Genomic DNA, 18,640 nt, shown 5'->3' on the forward strand with positions numbered 1-18,640 from the left:
GAACACTGTGACAGGCTGACCCAAAAGTCCCAGCCTTCTTGGAATTTCTACTTCTCATTATTAATTTGGCATCCTGAGTATATCAGCTTCTTATAAGTCTGTTTAGCATGAGTCAGTCCTTAAGAGTCAGCTGAACTCCAGGTGCTTTGGCCAACTACAAGCCTGAATAAGCAGCCGAATGTATGGCCTCATCCTGATTTAACTACCATTTATTTCAAAAGAGACAAATAGAACTATTGTTCAAAAAAGCTTCAAAAATCCTTCCCACCTGAGCTATAGTAATGGAATCTTCAAGTAGCCAAATAAAAACTACTTACTAAGAGAAGTAATGAAATAGCAACCACAAATAAAATGTATTTAACAACCCTAATTAGAAATGTGATCTAGGTCATCATGGTGTTCTGCCAAAACCATATAGCAGGAGGCCCTAAAATCATCTAGCTTGCAGGAGAGGAGTTCAATGCAGTGAAGAGAAGCAGCTATTAATACAGCTTTCACTTAAAAGTACATTCTAGAAGGACCCCCAAATCTAGTAGCAAATAGAAGACAGTCTCTCCTTTGCTGTCCTGTCTGCTGCTCCCTTGTGGTATATTCGATAAACCTCTATCTCCTTTAAAAAAAAAAAAAAAAAATGGGACACTTTGCAGGCTCAGTCACTTAAGCATCTGACTCTTGATTTTGGCTCAGGTCATGATCTCATGGTTTGTAAGATCGAGTCCCTGTCAGCATGAAGCCTGCTTGTGATTCTCTCTCTCCTCTTTCTCTGCCCCTCCCCCGCTCCATTTATTTATTTTGAGAAAAAGAGAGCAGCAGGCACAGAAAGAGAGAGAGAATCTCAGGCAGGCTCCATGTTGTCAATGCAGCGCTCCACGCAGGGCTCAATCTCACAAACTGTGAGATCATGATCTGAGCTGAAATCAAGAGTTGGATAGTTGGCCTGGCCAACTGAGTCACCCAGGTGCCCCTAAATAAACTTAAACAAAATCTGGTAGCAACTGGCATCCATGAATTTAAGGTTTATGTTCAGCCATGTTCATCAATGGCATTCTGCTCTCCCAGGTCCTTCTACCCATTTTTCCTCACTCACTGTCTCTCCCTTGCTCCTAGAGGAGTAGAATCTTTTCCTTCCTTACAGAACACAAAATTATGAAAGATGCTGCAGAAGAACACAGGACTGCACTCTAGTTCAGAACCTAACACCAGCCACTTCAGTCCCAGCCCCTCCTTTTCCTGCCTTACTTTCCCATCACAAAGCAAAAGAAGAAAGACGTTCTGTTCCTTCAATGGCACACCTGGTACTTTTCCCAGCCCTTCTCCTCATCTATTTTTGGTAAAAGATTCAGGATAATCTCATCAGGGTTTATTTAAGGGTCAAAAGGACTAAAGTTCAAGCCTGAATTAACCACATGCTAGCTCTGAAACGTTGGGGAAGATATTTAGCCACTGTTTCCTGTCTCTAAAATGGGGAAAAGAACGAGTGCTTAGCATGATGCCCCTATAAAGTACTAAGTGACCAATAAATGTCAACTGCTGTATCACTGCTACTCCCTAGTCCTAGTGCTCTTCCCGAGACCACAGCCAACAGGACAATTCCCAAAAGAGGCTGGGGGAATGACTCCTTTCTTCCTCCCTGTGGTTAGCATGAGCTATGTTCCTCCAAATCTGTGCTATAGCAAAGCACCACTACCGCCATCTGTCATAACTTCCATGAAGGGGATTCGAGGTTGCTAGGAGAAAGTTTTTTAAATTCTGCGTAGGGCAGGAGAGTATATAAAGCTCTTTTTATCAGTCCTAGCAAGTTGAATGCTAAAAGATAATCTACAATTCCTAAACTTTGTCTTATTAATCAGACTATGCCCACAGCAGCCTAACGACTGATTCTTATTCCTTGTCTGAAAGTCACTGAAACCTAAATAACACTCGGCAGGACTTGTAATCTCATTTATAAGATGGATAAGCTGCCTTTGAAATAAGCTTAGAAGCCATTTCCTAAATGGTGTACAGGGAGAAGGGGAGTCTTTTTCAATAGCAGGAAAAGGCAATGCCCAAGGCTTCAGTGCTCTACAGGCCCTCCCCAAATCCAAGCTTTAAAAAAATTTGGAGCCAAAATTCAAATGCCAGTAACAAAGAAAATTCACTCTGGTGAATGTAAAAAATATTACTACCAGACAGAAATGGCACAGAAAGCAAAAAGAAGTTTTCAATAATGTGAATCCACTCCTTGCTGTTTTCTCTCTCCCCTTCACTTCAGCTGAGCTTTGGTTCTCTCTTTTAGCCAACACAGGAAACATTTCTACTCCTCCCTGCTGAGCCTATTATAGGTGGTGCCTTCTTCATTACTTGGTGGTGGGGTTTCATGAAACCAGAACAATGATCTCTCCACAGTGTGTTTAAGCTGTGGGCTGCCTTCAAAAGACATTTGACCAGCCTGGCAAGAACTGAAAAGTGTGAGTGTCAAGTCAAAAATATGGAGCAACCAGGACTCTTACAGCTGGTGGGAGTGTAAATTGGCATAACCACTTCGGAAAACAAGTTGGCATTATCTAGTGAAGGTGAAGATGTGAATAGCCCACAGCACAGCAATTTTGCTCCTACGCCTATGACCAACGCTGTCCAACTCACCAAGCATCTACGGTGCTCCTGCACGATGCTGAGAACTGGAGACACAAAGATAGAGTGAAACCCAAAAACTGAACTTTATGCAATGATGGAAATGTTACATACCTACACTGTCCAATATGGTAGCCACTAGCCACACATGGCTATTGGAACACTTGAAATATGGCTAATGAACTGAGGAACTGAAATTTGAGGCGTATTTAATTTTAATGTAAGTCATATATGGCTTGTGGCTATCTTATTGTACAATGAAGTGAGAACCCCATGAACATGTGCCTCAAGATACAATGCACCAGGATGTTCATTTCAGCATTGTTTGAAATAGATAAAACAAAGACAACTCAAATGTCCATCAACAAAAAAAATGGATAAACTGTGGCACAGCAGTGAAAAATAAATGCACCTCACAAACCCCACTGAAGCTAAATCTTGAAAACAATGTTGGGGTGGGGGGGAAACGTTACAGAAGAATTTAGAGTATGATGAATTTTTACAAAATCCAAACACAAGTACAACAAGTACCAGGAGATAAACATATTAGTGGTGGCAAGGCTATGTAGAAAAGCAAAAAAAAAAAAAAAAACCAGGATAAATACAAAAAATAAGGTAATGAATGATTATGAGGACAGGAGAGTTGGAGGGTACAATCTGTAAAGAGCACAGTGGGAGCTTCAATAACATGGCTGATGTTCTGCTTCTAAACTTTTATTGTTGTTTCTTAGCATATATATCACATATATGGTTTTATGCTTACCATTGTTTCACAATAAAGAAAATGAAAAGTACTATCAAGGTAGGGCTGCTGATTCTTGCGTCGTGTCCGCCAATTCTCCACCCATGCAGACTGGGAGCTTCTCTGTGGAGGGGACAGGTTTCACTCCATCTCTGTGGCTCCAGTAATTAGCATAGCACAGGAGAACCATAGATGCTTGGTAAGCACCTAGTGAACTGAATCCAGACCTGGGAAAACTAGAACCCTCACGACTTAAGTTTGTTCACAGTTTTGTTTTCCAGGTAATGTTAGATAAGCATTCCCTATCAAGTAACAAAAAATAATACTGTATTTCCTCCATTCTAACATGCACTCTCCTCTCAGCACATTTGAGCAGATATAGAAAGTAGAATGCTTTCTACAACTGAAGCTGTCATTAAATGGGAGTGTTTTTCAATATCACCAGCATGCTAGAATTCAGGAAGGTAATTCTGAGCTTCTTTTGTTCATTTCCCTACTGTTAGAGAAGTGTCCGGCTTACAGTAGTGGCTCAATAAATATTTGCTAAATAAAGAAAAATAGTTACTACTACTGCAAGCCTACTATATGTCTGAGTCTGGCTAAAAACTTTACAGAGATTATTTAATTTTCCCTTTACAATAACTTTGAGGCTTTGCAGGATTAAGTCACTTGCCGAAGAACATGTAAATAAGTAGGTAAAATGGAAACTTAGTAAGTGGCAAAGTCTGGATTCAAATCTCATCTAGACTCCAAAGTCCATGTTCTTAAACATAATGTGATAGTATCTCTCAGACAAAATGAAGCCAAGTTCCACCCCTTCACCAATTTTTAAACTAAACAGTTAAAGAACACTGCCCACAATTAGTGATTTTACATTAGCTGAATCGCTGGTGATATTTACAGGAAACAGAACCTATGGTAGCCAGAGACAGGGGAGAGGCAAGTGAAACAATCCCAAGAGACAGTCAGACTTTACCCCCGTATCCATCTTGACTTACAATAAAATTAATCCAGTTACTGGTTCACACACAGAAACACATGCCTCTGACACCAGCAAGTACTATTTCCAAATGCAGTAAATATCTAAAGGGACCAGGATTATATCATCAAAGCGATCATCCTATTAAAGAGACCATAAAGTCCATTTGATCCAACCTCCAGGCAAGAGACTTACATTCCTAACCTCATTTTAATGGCAGCTGAGGCCTTCTGAGGCCAAGTAACTTTGGTCCTCTGAGAAGTAAATGGTTGAAGCAGAGACCAGAAACTAGGTCTCCTACTTCCTGGGCTCACCTTGTTCTGTTCACCTCATCACAGCAGAACAAAGTCATTAAGGATCTGTTAAGGTCCCTTTCTACGCAGCTATACTAACCTGAGTCTTTTACATAGTTTATCTTGTTTAATCCCCTTGTCAACTCTGAGTCAGATAATATCTCCACGTACAAGTTGAGGAAACTGGGTTCAGAGAAATTAAGTAACTCACCACAGGTCACACCCTTAGCATTTGGACTAGAAGCCAGATGGTTTTACCTCACCTGGCAGACCTGCAAGTTAAAGAAATCATAATTAACATTGGCACAGTGCTTTCATGTTACTGAAAAGAAAATGAGAAGTAAGTTTTGAAAATAAGAATATATTATGCAAACTTGAATATTCCCCAAACCCTGTACCTCAAGACTGGAGTCTGGTTAAAGACCAATAAGATAACCTCTAAGCAACTACAAAGATGTCATCTCTAAACGTGAACTTGAGACCTAGCACCTTAAAAAATTACTGGCATTGTAGTAGATATAAAGGAAAAAAATTATTTTTAAATCTCCCATTTGGGTTTAAAAAGAGAAATTTTTGAAAAATAATTCAATTTCATCCATTTTCCTCCATTTTTCCCATGTACCACACACATTATAGCTTATTGTGCCACAACTGTTTTGAAGACTTTCTCTTTCATTCTTCTCATCACCACATCCTCTTTCATGCAAAACAAGATGAGACTGAGAGCCACTTTAAGTCTCTCAAAAGAAAAAGTCCTCCAAAAATTTTAATATATTATCATCAGAACTTTATTTCAATCTTCTTGTGTAGAAAATCCCATTCATTGGAGAATATTACTTTTATTTCTGAAACTGCAGCAAAACTATCTTGTACCTCCAGTAGGAGTACAACTCTCATGTTCTAAAAAGCGTTTAATTATTATGCAAATCTTAAATTTACATTCGTTACTCAGAATGAAAGGCTTTAACCAGCGACTCCACCACACCATTTGGAACATTTTAGAATTTGTTTTTCTTTTCAAAAATAAAAACCCAACTACTTACAGAACAAGTAAAACTGTATGCTAATCAACAGTTTCTTTTTTACATGCCAAAGGAGTTTTGCCAAAGAGGCTTGAAACCTTCCTCCCTGAATCCTGCCTACTTTCTCCAGAAGGTTCCTAGCCTCGGTGTGGTCAGACGATAATGTGTAATTCATCTATTTTGCCTTAAAAGGTGCTTAAATATATATTACTCCCCTTTTCTGATTTATAATGCCATTTCCTCTTCCCAAGGTAAAATAAGGTACAAAAGGAGAGGGCTTCACAGTAATCTTCCTACTAAAACAAGACATGTTTCTCTAGAGTCACTGCATTTAAAAAGGCTGCCAATCCTCATTTTATTTCACTTTTCTCTCCCCTCAGTCTGGAGTTAAAAATCAGCCCTCTTGATGTTATCAAATCATCAAATGAAAGGTTCTAGAAATAGCTTCCTATTTGTGGAAGGAGCGAGAAGACATACAAAAATGGAAGAGAGCTCTCGAATCGTCTTTCCTAAAACATTCCGTGTGTAACGAATGCAAGCAAAATCCTGAAAGGCTTGCTTAGCTGTGAATTCAAGGTACTTCCGAATGGGGCTGGTTTAAAAGCTAAAGTATAACGTAACCAGAAAACAGCCAGAATCAGTGGCAGACCAAAAGCCAAGTTCAAATACACATTCCCCGGGGCCCGCGGTGCATACCCAGAATCACTGCACAGTTGCTTTAGGTGCTGCTCTACCGCGCTCCCTGGCTCATCTGTTTCAGGTTATACAGCCTCTTCTCCGTCAGTTGCCCCAGTTTGCCCACTCCACACGTTTACAAATGACTCAAAGTGCCCCCTGCTACCGAAAGTCCCAGCTCCTGACACCCCCGCGTCCGTCCACGCACTTACGTGTCCGCACACATACACACACACGCACACACACGTGTTCACACACACCCTCGCCCCGGCTCCGCCCCTCAGGCTGACTCGGGCCAGGAGGGCCGGGCACGGCCTCCGCGAGGTGGGTGGTGCCGGGCGCCGCGGCCCCACCCGCGCTGTCAGCTTGGAAGCTGAGCCCCGCGTCCTCAGTGCAAAGTCCTCCCGGCCGCCGGGGTTCCCCAAAACGCGGAGGCCTAGCCGGCTCCCATTACGCGGGGAAGCGTCCGCGTTCCTCACCGCGAGGAGTCACCGGAGCCCCCGAATTCAAATAGGGGCAGGCGAGGAGGAAGGGGAGGATCCTCTTTTGGACTTTCTGCGTCGCAATTCCTCCAGGTCTGCAGACAGCCGAGTCGAGGTGGGGGGCGCTCCCATTTTTAAAGCGGTTTCCGGCCTTTCCGGGCGCGGGGGCTCTCTTGGTCAGAGGGCAAGCCCCGAGAACGCCAGGGAGGCGCGCACCATGCCGAGGGACGCCTAGCGCGCCTAGCCCGGCGCAACCCAGCCGTCCGCGTCCCCGAGTCCCGCAGGCGCTGCAGGCGCCGCGCCCCGACCTCCCCGAGCGCCGGCCCCAGGTCGTCGCGGGGAGCGCCCTGCAGCTGCAGCCGCAGCCGCCCCTACCGGAGCCGCGGGCTGACAGCCGTGCCCGGCGGAACGCGGCGGTCGCGCGGCTGCAGCTCCGCGGTGCCCTCTTCCCTGGAACCCCGACCTCCAACCCGCGCACCTTGGCGGCCGCCGAACCACCGCTCGGGATTCCGACTGTGACAGCCTAGTCTCTCCGGCCCGGCTTGGGGTTTCTCGGTTTTCGGCGTCACAATAATAAGGAAGTTTCCCCGCAAGCCTGCGGGCGGCGGAATGCGCTGGGCGAATGACTTCCCACCCGGCCAATGGGCGCCCTTCTGGGGCGGGCTGGCACCAATGGCGGCCGCGGAGGAGGCGGGGCGGCGAGGTCCGCGGGCTGGAGGCTGGGAGAGGCCCAGGCCGGGAGGGAGGCGGGGGCAGCCTGAGGTGACAGGACCCGCGGGCCCCGCGTGTGTCGGCCGGAATCCGGCTGCAAGACAGCAAGCATTCGCTCTGGAATAGGATTGCTTTTCACGGGCGGGGAAGCGAGCGGGACTGATTAGGGGTCGTTTTTTTAGGTTTGGGGCTCTGGCTCTTAATATTTATGCAGAGGTGACCAAAAGCCTTGAGCATGGGGCTCAAGAAAAATCTAGAGGGTGACAACTGAGGGTGAATTATTAAGCGTTTTATTCCCAATGGAGGAGTCTTCAGCTTCACACCCCTTCGGAAGACTGGAGGAAGCGCGTTGCCGAAACGCCGGGCTGCGTGGTGGGAGAAGCGGGAAGGAAGTCGGTGCGGAGGCCCGCTCTACCTCGGCCCTCCTGGAGAGTTGCGGGGGGGGGGGGGGGGGGGGAGGGGGGGTGCGAAGAGGAGAGCGGTGCTGCAGGAGCCAGGAAGGCTTGGGGTTGGAGGGTGGTGGCTGGGGGGGAGCCTGAAAAGAAGTCGCAGAGCAGATATTAAATCTTATCATCTGAAAGACACCATGTGGCTTAAAACCCAGTAATGGATAAAGAAGTTTGTCCTCCCTACCTTCCCTGGCACTGAATCTCCCAGCTTTCTTCTCTTCCCCAAGGTCACGGGGCTTTCAGAGTAGTCCTGGTCCTTGTCCTTTTGAAGAAAACATTCTCACAGATGACTTCATATATCTGTTGTCCCCCACTTACCCCTTAAATTTGAAGCACAGAAGCAGAACACTAGGAGAGTACCACTCTAATCCAACAGAATGATTTTCCTAGCGGATGAATTTCTGTAACCTGTCATTTGAACTTGAAAGGTCCTTTGAGGCCAGATTCTTCCTAAGGACGTTCAAATCAGGTCAAGTCTGCCGTTACCTGTTCTGGGAATCTAATAGATTGACCAAGCCAGAAAAACAAAAAGTTTTGAGGAGTGGTGTATCCTGGGGATGGGTCGTTGTCGGCAGGCCTATGAACTCTCAGTGAAATAAAGGAAGTTGTCAAATGCTCCTGAGACAAGAAAGATAAAGCAAAATCTCAAGTTATCAGGGAGCTAAGGTCATCTAAGAAAATAGTTCCAGCATTTCAAGTTTGAATCACACTGGACATCTTTAGATACACGGGGACAAAATTAACAGGATTCCCTTATATCCCAGAGGTGTGGCAGTTTCATAGAAGTCTAGGTGTCTCACAAAGACATAACCCTAATTTAGTGATGGTATCACAAAAAGAAGCTAGGGGAATAGCCAGAGAAGAGTCATGGGAGAAAGGGGGACACCCCATGGTTAAGAAGGAGAGAGTGAGATTCTATAATCATGTACCAAATATGAGGTTTATAATCAATCAGCATTTAGGTCAATATATTTGCCCTATGACTCATGTTTATCACATGAAATTTCATCTTGAGAAAAAAGTTGGCTATCAAAACCTCAAGCCTGGAGGTGGGATATGAATGATGTCTAAATTACAAACCGAGGCACTATAAGCTTCCTTACCAAATAAACATCCAGAACCCTATGAACTTACTTATACGTAGAAGAATCAATGAAGATACTTAGAGTACTTCTTTTTTTTTTTTTTATGTTTTATTTTAAATTTGAGAAAGAAGGAGAGACAGAGCGTGAACAGGGGAAGGGCAGAGAGACAGAGAGAGAATCTGAAGCAGGCTTCAGGTTCTGAGCTGTCTGCACAGAGCCCGAAGTGGGGCTCAAATTCACAAGCACTAAGATCATTGCCTGAGCTGGAGTCAGATGCTTAACCGACTGAGCCATCCATTTTCATTTTATTTTCTTAATTGAACCAATGTAAAATGGCAGTTTCCTCAACAAGCATGTCCTACTCCATTTACCAAAATGGCTTTAAATGGCCCCAGCACCAACAATAGTCATAATAGGAAATACTTTAACTAGTTTGAGAGGCCATAATTTACCTTTTCTTTGCATTTATATAGCTGCATCTTCCATTTCTTTCTGGCTTCCCATGTGTTCCCTAACAAATATACTGTATATTGTGCATCTGCTGCAATACCAGCCCCTGTGGATATGTTGGTGAGCAAAATGGCACAGTCCCTGTTGCCTTCAAAAGGGAGGCAAACATTATCCAAATAAACATACCAAGGAGAACATACATGCTAACCATGAAAAATCTTATGAAAGAAAAGCATTCATGTTAAAAATAAAAGATTTAACCTAAAAAAGATCTGTAGGGGCTTGTGGGTGGCTCAGCTGGTTAAACGTCTTGACCCGATTTTGGCTCAGGTCATGATCACACCTTGAGTTCCTGTTCCGAAGTTCCGCATCAGGCTCTACACTGACAGTTTTGAGTCTGGGATTCTCTCTCCCTTCTCTCTCTGCCCCCTCCCTGGCTCACTTGCGCTCTCTCTCTCTGTCTCTCTCTGTTAAATTAACAAACTTAAAAAAAAAATTATCTGTCTCCCTGTCGCCCCCTCTCTCTGGCTCATGCTCTCTCTGTCTTTAAAAACAAAACAAAACAAAACAAAACAAAAAACTGTAAATAAAATTGATCTCCAGTTAATGCTATGCACACTCAAGTATTTAGGAGGAAGTATACTGACATCTGCAACTTATTTTGAAATGTACATTTTAAAAGATGGATTGAAGGATGGATAGAGGGATGGATAGCCGTATATACATGTGATAAATCCAGTATACCAAGATGTTAATTGTAGATGCTACATGGTAGGTAGATAGTGTTCATTGTACATTACTTCCAATTTCTCTGTATGTTTAAAAAGTTTACATTGGGGGCGCCTGGGTGGCGCAGTCGGTTAAGCGTCCGACTTCAGCCAGGTCACGATCTCGCGGTCCGTGAGTTCGAGCCCCGCGTCAGGCTCTGGGCTGATGGCTCAGGGCCTGGAGCCGGTTTCCGATTCTGTGTCTCCCTCTCTCTCTGACCCTCCCCCGTTCATGCTCTGTCTCTCTCTGTCCCAAAAATAAATAAATGTTGAAAAAAAAAAAATTTAAAAAAAAAAAATAAAAATAAAAAATAAAAAGTTTACATTGAAAATTTTTGGAAAACAAAAAATAAATAATAAAAGGTGTGATAAGTTCTCACTGTAGCCTTTGACAGGCAGAAGTGATCATGTGGTCTAGCTCTCGCGCCGGGCAGGTGTGGAATTCCCAGTGACCAGAGGATGATACCCAGCGCTGCTGGGCTTCCGCCTGAACATATGCTGATTTGCCCCATTCTTTACAGCTCACTTCTTGAAGTGCATATGCCTATTTCAAATTGCAAGAAATCTTTAGTACAGTAGGAATACTGTGTAATAATGATTGTTTTCTATATTTAACCTACTTGTCCTGCAGACAAACATCACTTGGTAAATTTAAAGAGAGACAAACTTCTGGTATCTCAGATCAAACGTGTGGGAAAAAAGCATGTTGGCCACAACATTCTGACTTGAGGTATACTTTTGAAGAATTAAGTGTCTTCACCTCTGGGAAAGGAAAGGATTATTTGACAGGTAATGTGTGCACACCCTATGAAGCTACACAATGACAAAGATGTTTCTTTGTCCCCCGACCCCCCAAAATACTCATTTTGTCAATCTAGTCAATACTCAAAGGAAAAATTGGTTGTAAACATGTTTTACATATGTTCACTGTTTTTTGTTCTTTTATACAGTTTACTCAAGAATCCGATGTATGCCCAGGCTGAATTATCTAAGCTTTTGAAAAGTGTCCTATAGCATACAGCCTTAATTTATTAATGTGAAAAATAACTTGGAAGGAAAATATCATGGTAAATCAATATAGCCATCAATCAAATAATTATGAAATATTTACTCAGTGTCTTCTATATGTATTGCTGGACAAGAAGCATTATTCCTGACTACAAAGAGCTCACAGCGACTATGACTATCCCCCCCTGTTTCTTGAAACTATTCATAAATTAATTTTGCATTTTTAAAAATCAAGCCATTTGGGGGCACCTGGGTGGCTCAGTCAGTTAAGCATCCGACTTTGGCTCCAGTAATGATCTCACAGTTCGTGAGTTTGAGCCCCTATTTGGGCTCTGTGCTGACAGCCCAGAGCCTGGAGCCTGCTTCAGATTCTGTGTCTCCGTCTCTCTCTGCCCCGCCCCTGCTCGCACTCTGTCTCTTTCTCTCAAAAAGAAGTAAGTATAAAAAATAAAAAAAATAAAAATCAAGCCGTTTGGATAAAGCACAACCATCTTACTTTAAACTTAAGAAACTCAGTAGTATCATATAGGTTAATATTAATTAATGTTAAAAAGATGGGACGGTTGAGCATTTCCTAAGAAAGCCTTTAGGGTGAACTTTGGTTTGTTCCTGAAGATGCAATAAAGTCTTTAGGAAGTAACATCTTTCATGAAGATTTCTCTTTTCAAAAGGTCCCAAAATTTGTACCCTTGGAAGTAGCATCCAGCCTACCACTATGACTACACTGACTAAACAAGTCCTTGGAGCAATACGGCAAATGTCGGTTCCTGTGTGACTGCATAGTGTATAAATGTTTTAACTGCGAAAAATGAGGTAACTGTTTTACCTTTCTAGATGGAAAAAACAAATTCTCTAGAAGTTTACTTGTGTCAAATCAAAATAAAATAATTTCATCAAAATGAAAAACCCTTTTTCTTTGAAGTTAAAAATTAAATCTGGGTCAAATTAAATTTAAGGAGTTTCATTATATCCTAGAAAAACTAAAGTGATCCTATGGAATTTCAAAGGCGCACACATATAACAACGTTATGCAGCTTTATAACTTGACCATAAATTCTGGAAACAAAGTGAATATGCATAATAAATGATTTCTTGCTTTACCATGACAATACGTGACATGTTTGATGACAGAGACATTACCTGATATGTTTTAAATGTATTTTCTCTTGTAGCAATACATAGTTCTTGTTGCAATTTTTCTCTATCCTAGCAGAAGCATCTTCAATGTGTTATCTTGGTTGACTTCTCTCATTTTTACTAAATAAACCTACACCTTTAGCATACTCCAGAAGAAACAAGGAATCAGAGGGGTTCTATCTGTAAAGTTGATATATAACATAATATACCTTAATATAAATCTGTAAAAAAATAAAATAGTATTGTTTGTATTTCTAAACTTTATGGCTACCCTTTATATAAAGGGAAACTGATAACTGGTATTTAACTTTCCATTGGTCTTCAGTATTTTGTTTTCATCCTACATGTAGGTAAAAGTAAAAGCCCAGTAAAATCAGCCATTATATTTACTTTTAAATGGTTGACCAACAAGTTGTTCTTACCTTATAGATACTTAAGACACCATAGTATCTTATAGATATTATAGCTAATTCTGTTTCCCTCTTTCCATTGGCTTTTGAAAGCCTGGAACAAAATGTATGTCCCATCTATAGAGAATCTTACTGTGTGCATTTTGAGAAGTAACCTCATTTCAAGGTTCATTTTAACTTTCCTCTGTCATTTTCCTCGTGTACTCATTTATTTTCCCACCTACTTAAAGAAAAAAACAAACTTGTTTTTCTCTTCATAAATGTAATAGATATTCGCTATGTAAGATGTATAAAATACGTATAAGAAAAAAGAAGAAAATAAAAGTGATCAGTCCAGTGCTCGCTTGGGCAGCACAGATACTAAAATTGGAACGATACAGAGAAGATTAGCATGGCCCCTGCGCAAGTATGACACACAGATTCATGAAGCTTCCATATTTTAAAAAATAAGAAGGAAAGATCAGTCCATTCACCACCATTTTTAGTTCTTACTATCTTGTTTATCCTTTTCTGTTGCATATATATGCATTTCTAAAAGTGGATCATTTTATACATAATATTTTACACTGCTTTATGAACTGAACAATATATTTAACATCTTCAATAAAATTAAATACTATTCTATAACATCATTTTAAATTTCATGTAAATTATATTTATTTACAAAATGAATATACTTTAACCAATTTCTCGTTTTGTGTTTATTTTCCATTCTTTGCCATTATAAACAACAGTGTAACATAGTTACACACAGTGAATATAACTAAATATTTGCCCTCACCCTTGATTCTTTCCTTAAGATAAATTCCTAAGAGAATAATTGCCAGGTGCCTGGGTGGCTCAGTCAATTAAACAACCAACTTTAGCTCAGGTCATGATCTCATGGTTCATGAGTTTGAGCCCCACATCGGGTTCTGTCCTGACAACTAGGAGCCTGCAGCCTACTTTGGATTCTCTCTCTCTCTCTCTCTCTCTCTCTCTCTCTCTGCCCATCTTGCCCTCTGTCTCTCCCTATCTCTCAAAAATAAATAAACATTAAAAAAATTTAAATAAGTTTAAAAAAAAGAATAATTGCTAGGTCAGGCAGAATGCAAACTCGCAAGGCTTTATATTATATTGCCAGTACTCCCTGACAAAAGATGGCACCAGCTAAACATACACACAATATCTAAGTAGCCTTTGTCCAACCCCCTTACCAATAATGGGGTTGCTTTGGTTTGGTTTTCATTTTATCTTTTTTACTGTATTAATTTTATAAGTCATCTTATGTCTCAACTAGAATATGTGGGGTATAAACAATTAAAAATAAAATTTTTAAAAATTCTAGTAAAGTAAAAAGCCAAGTGGCACACATATGAAAATTAGCTTGGGTAAGATGTTTCTAAATATTCATATCAAAAAAATAACTAAATGCATAAAAATGTATGATTAGGGTTGTTGGTCCTTTGCTGAAATTGTTTGATATCATGTGACTCCCCAATTTTCCCACATACCTGCCAAAAATAAAAGGTTCCAGGAAGGAAGTCCTTTACAAACTCAAACTCTTGTTAATCATATTTTTTTTGTTGTTAATCATATTCTTATTCACACACATGCACATACCAATAACAATCAGTTGATGGTTCACCAAGTTCCAGAGCAAAATGAAAAGAAGATAAAGTGTCAGAATTTATGTTGTCCATCAATAGAATGGTAGCCAGAGAAGGTATTTTATTGCTCATTTCTCAAAAAGAAAATGTAGTGTCATGACTTGTAATATCCATTGTGGTCCAATCACCTTTGCCATCAATCACCTTATTATGTATACCAGTGCGTCCCAGGCTTTATAGAAGAAAATGACCTTACTGACCAACTATTAGAGAGGCACGTACTTTGAATTCTTCTGTAGCCTTTAGAAGTGGATTAGTACTATTCCATCCAAGTTCTTGCCTGGTTCTCTTTTTGATTAACAAGATAAAATTTCAAGGTGGATGTACAGCTACTAGCCTAGAACCAGTTAAAACAACCTACCCAGCCTTTACCCTGGGCCTTGTTAGCGTTATGTTCTGAAGAATTGTACTGATGTTTCTGAGGGTAAATGGCTTGGACAGCATAGTGAATTACATAATTTCCTCCAAAATCCATGTCTACCTGGAAATTCAGAATGTGAATTACTTGGAATAGGGTTTTTACAGATGTAATTACTTTCATTAAAATGAGGTCATAGGTCATAACATGAGGATTAGGAGGGCCCTAAATCCAATAACTGATGTCCTTATTAGAAGGCCATGTGAACACACAGAGACAGAGGGGAAACTGCTATGAGAAAATAGGCATTGGAGTGACATGTCTCTACCAACCAAGGAATTCCAAGTAACCAGCAGAAGCGAGAAGAGAAGCAAAGAGAGTAGATTCTCCCTCAGAGAAGAAGAAACCAAACTGCTAACACCTTGATTTGGGACTTCAGTCTCCAGAACTGTGAGATAATACATTTCTGTTATTTTAAGCCACCAGTTTGTGGTACAGAGGTAAGTACACTGCTACAAAAAGCATCCAAAATAGGCTTTTAATGCAGTCTAGCTGTGGCATCTGTGACTAGGTTGATTGCCAGGACTAACTGACTGATCTGGCATCTGAGCCTACAGTTCCCTTTCTCTGAGAGCTCCGTGTGTGTTCTTCCCAAAGTGTCAACTCAATCAAAAAGAATGACATTTACAAATTGACATAGTCTATTCTTAGTCAAGATATATGGGGAGTATATTCCCTGGGCTACATCTTTCCAACAAGCATTGATATCCCTTTGTAAACAAATGTAGGCAAGCCAAATCTGTTTTACAAAGTGCCTCTCGCCACCTGATATTTTGTTATAGTATCTGTAAAACCATAATTCCATATTAGTTTCACTCAGAAAGCATATAAATTATATAAGATGGCACTTATACAAAACTTGACCTTGAAATTCTAGTCATTTCAAAGACAAATCATTATATTTTCCTTGATCTTACAGCACAGCAAGTACCCTTTATGAATTACTATAACAGTAGAAGCAGGAAAATATTTAAATTTATTTTATTTATCCCACAAAGTAAGACTTTGAATGTTAAAGTGAAATTTCATGTTTATGTAGATGACCCAAGAAAATCAATCATACCCATAGGAAACTCCACCAAGTACAAACTTAGTCCATTCCTTTATAGTATTTTAAAAGGAAATCTTGACATTAATCATTTTTATTTTTTAAAAAGTCAACATTACATGTAAAACAAAATGGAAACTGTTAGTTTTGGTCCACACAGAAGTGGAAAACCAGTTACCTAAATAAATTGTTTAGGGAAGAGATTCTGACTCTAGGTCAGCCTCTAAAGCATTCAGTGGGCTTCGTTATGCTGAACCTCAGCTATATTGAGAAGGACCTCTTAGCCTACGGGACTGACATCAAATTTAATCACAGAAACATTTTACTTCAGAGATCAACTAAGCAACTCAATGATTTATATCACTGAAAAACAAATAGTTGCGTTAATTAAGCTTTCTAATGGGGTGCCTGGCTGGCTCAGTTGGTGGAGTATGTGACTCTCGGTCTCTGGGTTGTGAGTTCAACTTCCATGGTGGGTGTAGGGATTACTTAAAAATAAAATCTTAAAAAAAAAAAAAAGAAGCTCCCTAAGATTTCTATGCCTCATCTATTCTTTGAAGAGATTGCCAATGATAATGATTTATTAAGTTATTTTGATATTCACTTTGTGGAGACAGTAGATTTGTAATATTTAGAAAAGTCCTTTGAGAAATATAGATGAAATATTCGGTAAAACACCAAAACAGAATTTTTTAAAGAATACATTGTCAGCAAATAAAATAACTCAACAGAACAAACTCTTCAGCCTCTTTGCAAACTGGTTCTAGAAACACAAAAAGCCCTGAAATGCGTCTAGTACAGGAAAAGAGGAGCAGGAATTAGCAGTACCAAGCTAGAGCAAAAGAATGATTGTGGAGTTTCTGTGTGTTGCCCTTTCTCTTCCCCTTCGCCTTTGCCCTTCCTCCTCCATCTTCTGGTACCCCATGCCATTAGCACACGATTCTTAACTTTTGTTTTGATTTTCTATCCTTTCAAGAATCTGAAATGGTGCATATATACTCACATAATTATGAAGACCATTCCAAGAGTATTTATTGACCCTATGGAGCTTTTACTTCTCTTCCTGTTTATTGTGAACCTTTGCCTTAATCTGCTTACCAAATCTAAGAATCAAATAAGCTCATTTGTCCTAAAATGCAGTAAGGCTTAATATTTAACTATTCTCTCTAGAAGGGAATTTTAAATGAGATGACTTCATCTCTAACTGATATAACTGATCTAAATGATATAAACCTCATCGTGCAATGAGGGAGCTGCATTTTGCTTCCTAAACACACCTTCATGAAATCCCCAAATCAAAGCCTCATATAAAATAAAGTTGATTTGGGATACCTTCCCTAGAACCCAAGCAAAATATATAAAATTGAACTCCTCTTTCCCCCAGAAACTAATTCCCCTTCCATTGCCTTCATAATCTAGATTCAGAATCTTAGAATTACTTTGATCCTTAATTTTTCTCCCTTCACTTGGTCAATCATCAAATACTATTATTTTCCACCATACAATGGCTTTCCTCTATTCATCTTTTCCTCTATGTATTAATTTCCTATTGTTGCTCTAACAAATTAACATAAACTTGATGGCTTAAAACAAAACAAAACAAAATCTATTCTTTTATGCTTTTGGAGGCCAGAAGTCCTAAGTGAGTCTTATGGAGATAAAAATCAAGGTGTTGTCAAGGCTGATTACATCTGGAAGCTCCAGAGGAAAATGTGTTCCTTAGCTCTTCCAGCTTCTAGAAGCTGCCCACATTCCTTAGTTCATGGTGGCATCACTCCAATCTCTACTTCCAAACTAGCATCACCTTCTCTCCTAACTTTGACCCTCCTGCCTCCTTCTTATAAAATCCTTGTGATTATAGTAGGCACACCTGGATAATCCAGGACAATCTCTCCATCTCAATCAAGACCCTTAATCACATCTGCAAAGTCCCTCTGACAATGTAAGAGAACATATTCACAGGTTCCAGAGATTAGGATGCAGACATCTTTGGGGACTATTATTCAGCCTACCACACTCTATATCACTCTTCCTCAACCCCAGTTTTGGTCCCTATCTGTAATGCTGGATTACTTCAATATTTCCCTAACTGGCTTTTTTGACCTCAGCCTCTCTCCCTATTCCTTTGCCATTCTAGATATATCTTTTGTTCCAATGCAAAAAAAAAAAAAAAAAAAAAAAAATTTAACCAACATATATATGTAGCACCCCTGTAAATGTGCATTTGATTGAAGATAATGTAATAAAATATACTCTTAGAAACAAATGTATAATTGGAGTTGAAAATGGAAAGATGTAATTAACATGATCTTTGATCAGAAATATCTGAACCTTAGTCTATGTTAACAACCTCTTCCCTTAAAGGTCTACAAGGGAAATATATACACAGAGGAAGAAGCAAATGAAAATAAACATTTTGGGGGCACCTTGGTGGCTCAGTCAGTTGAGCATCTGACTCTTGGTTTTGGCTCAGGTCACGATCTCATGGTTTAGGTTCGAAACCCATGTGTAGCTCTGCGCTAACAGCATGGAGTCTGCTTGGGATCCTCTATCTCTCTCTCTCTGTCCCTCTCTATCTCTCTCTCTCTCTCTCTCTCTCTCAAAAATAAATAAACATTAAAAAAATATAAACACTTCGCTAAAAAAAAAAAAGCAACAAACAAACACACTTGTTACTGGATAAGGCTTTAATACCAGACTTCAAT

The 18,640-nt window shown here is 40.4% G+C and overlaps 2 protein-coding genes and 1 non-coding gene across 6 annotated transcripts in view; 2 read left to right on the forward strand and 1 right to left on the reverse strand.

The window, feature by feature from the left end:
- Positions 1–7,463, reverse strand: part of HERC3 (HECT and RLD domain containing E3 ubiquitin protein ligase 3) — a 112,082-nt gene extending 104,619 nt beyond the window's left edge. The window contains exons 1-2 of one of the 4 annotated variants that reach the window (XM_045473159.1): positions 7,282–7,463; positions 4,836–4,896 (exon numbers count right to left, since the gene is read on the reverse strand). The gene's annotated coding sequence lies outside the window, so the exon portion shown is untranslated. Of the gene's footprint in view, positions 1–4,835; positions 4,897–6,342; positions 6,448–6,800 lie in introns of those variants that run through there. The other 3 variants (XM_045473188.1, XM_045473178.1, XM_045473169.1) reach the window with 3 other exon arrangements.
- LOC123596430 lies at positions 3,799–13,447 on the forward strand. The gene is made up of 5 exons (XM_045474937.1): positions 3,799–3,816; positions 6,271–6,896; positions 10,897–11,054; positions 11,945–12,086; positions 12,446–13,447. The coding sequence occupies exons 1-4, from the start codon at positions 3,799–3,801 to the stop codon at positions 12,046–12,048; spliced, it is 906 nt and encodes a 301-aa protein (XP_045330893.1). The 3' UTR covers positions 12,049–12,086; positions 12,446–13,447.
- LOC123596534 lies at positions 13,157–13,263 on the forward strand. Its single transcript, XR_006711710.1, has one exon. It is a non-coding gene; the product is annotated as a U6 spliceosomal RNA (small nuclear RNA).
- Positions 13,448–18,640: the final 5,193 nt, after the last annotated feature.

Source organism: Leopardus geoffroyi, chromosome B1 (genome assembly GCF_018350155.1).
Source record: "Leopardus geoffroyi isolate Oge1 chromosome B1, O.geoffroyi_Oge1_pat1.0, whole genome shotgun sequence".
Classification (NCBI taxonomy): domain Eukaryota; kingdom Metazoa; phylum Chordata; class Mammalia; order Carnivora; family Felidae; genus Leopardus; species Leopardus geoffroyi.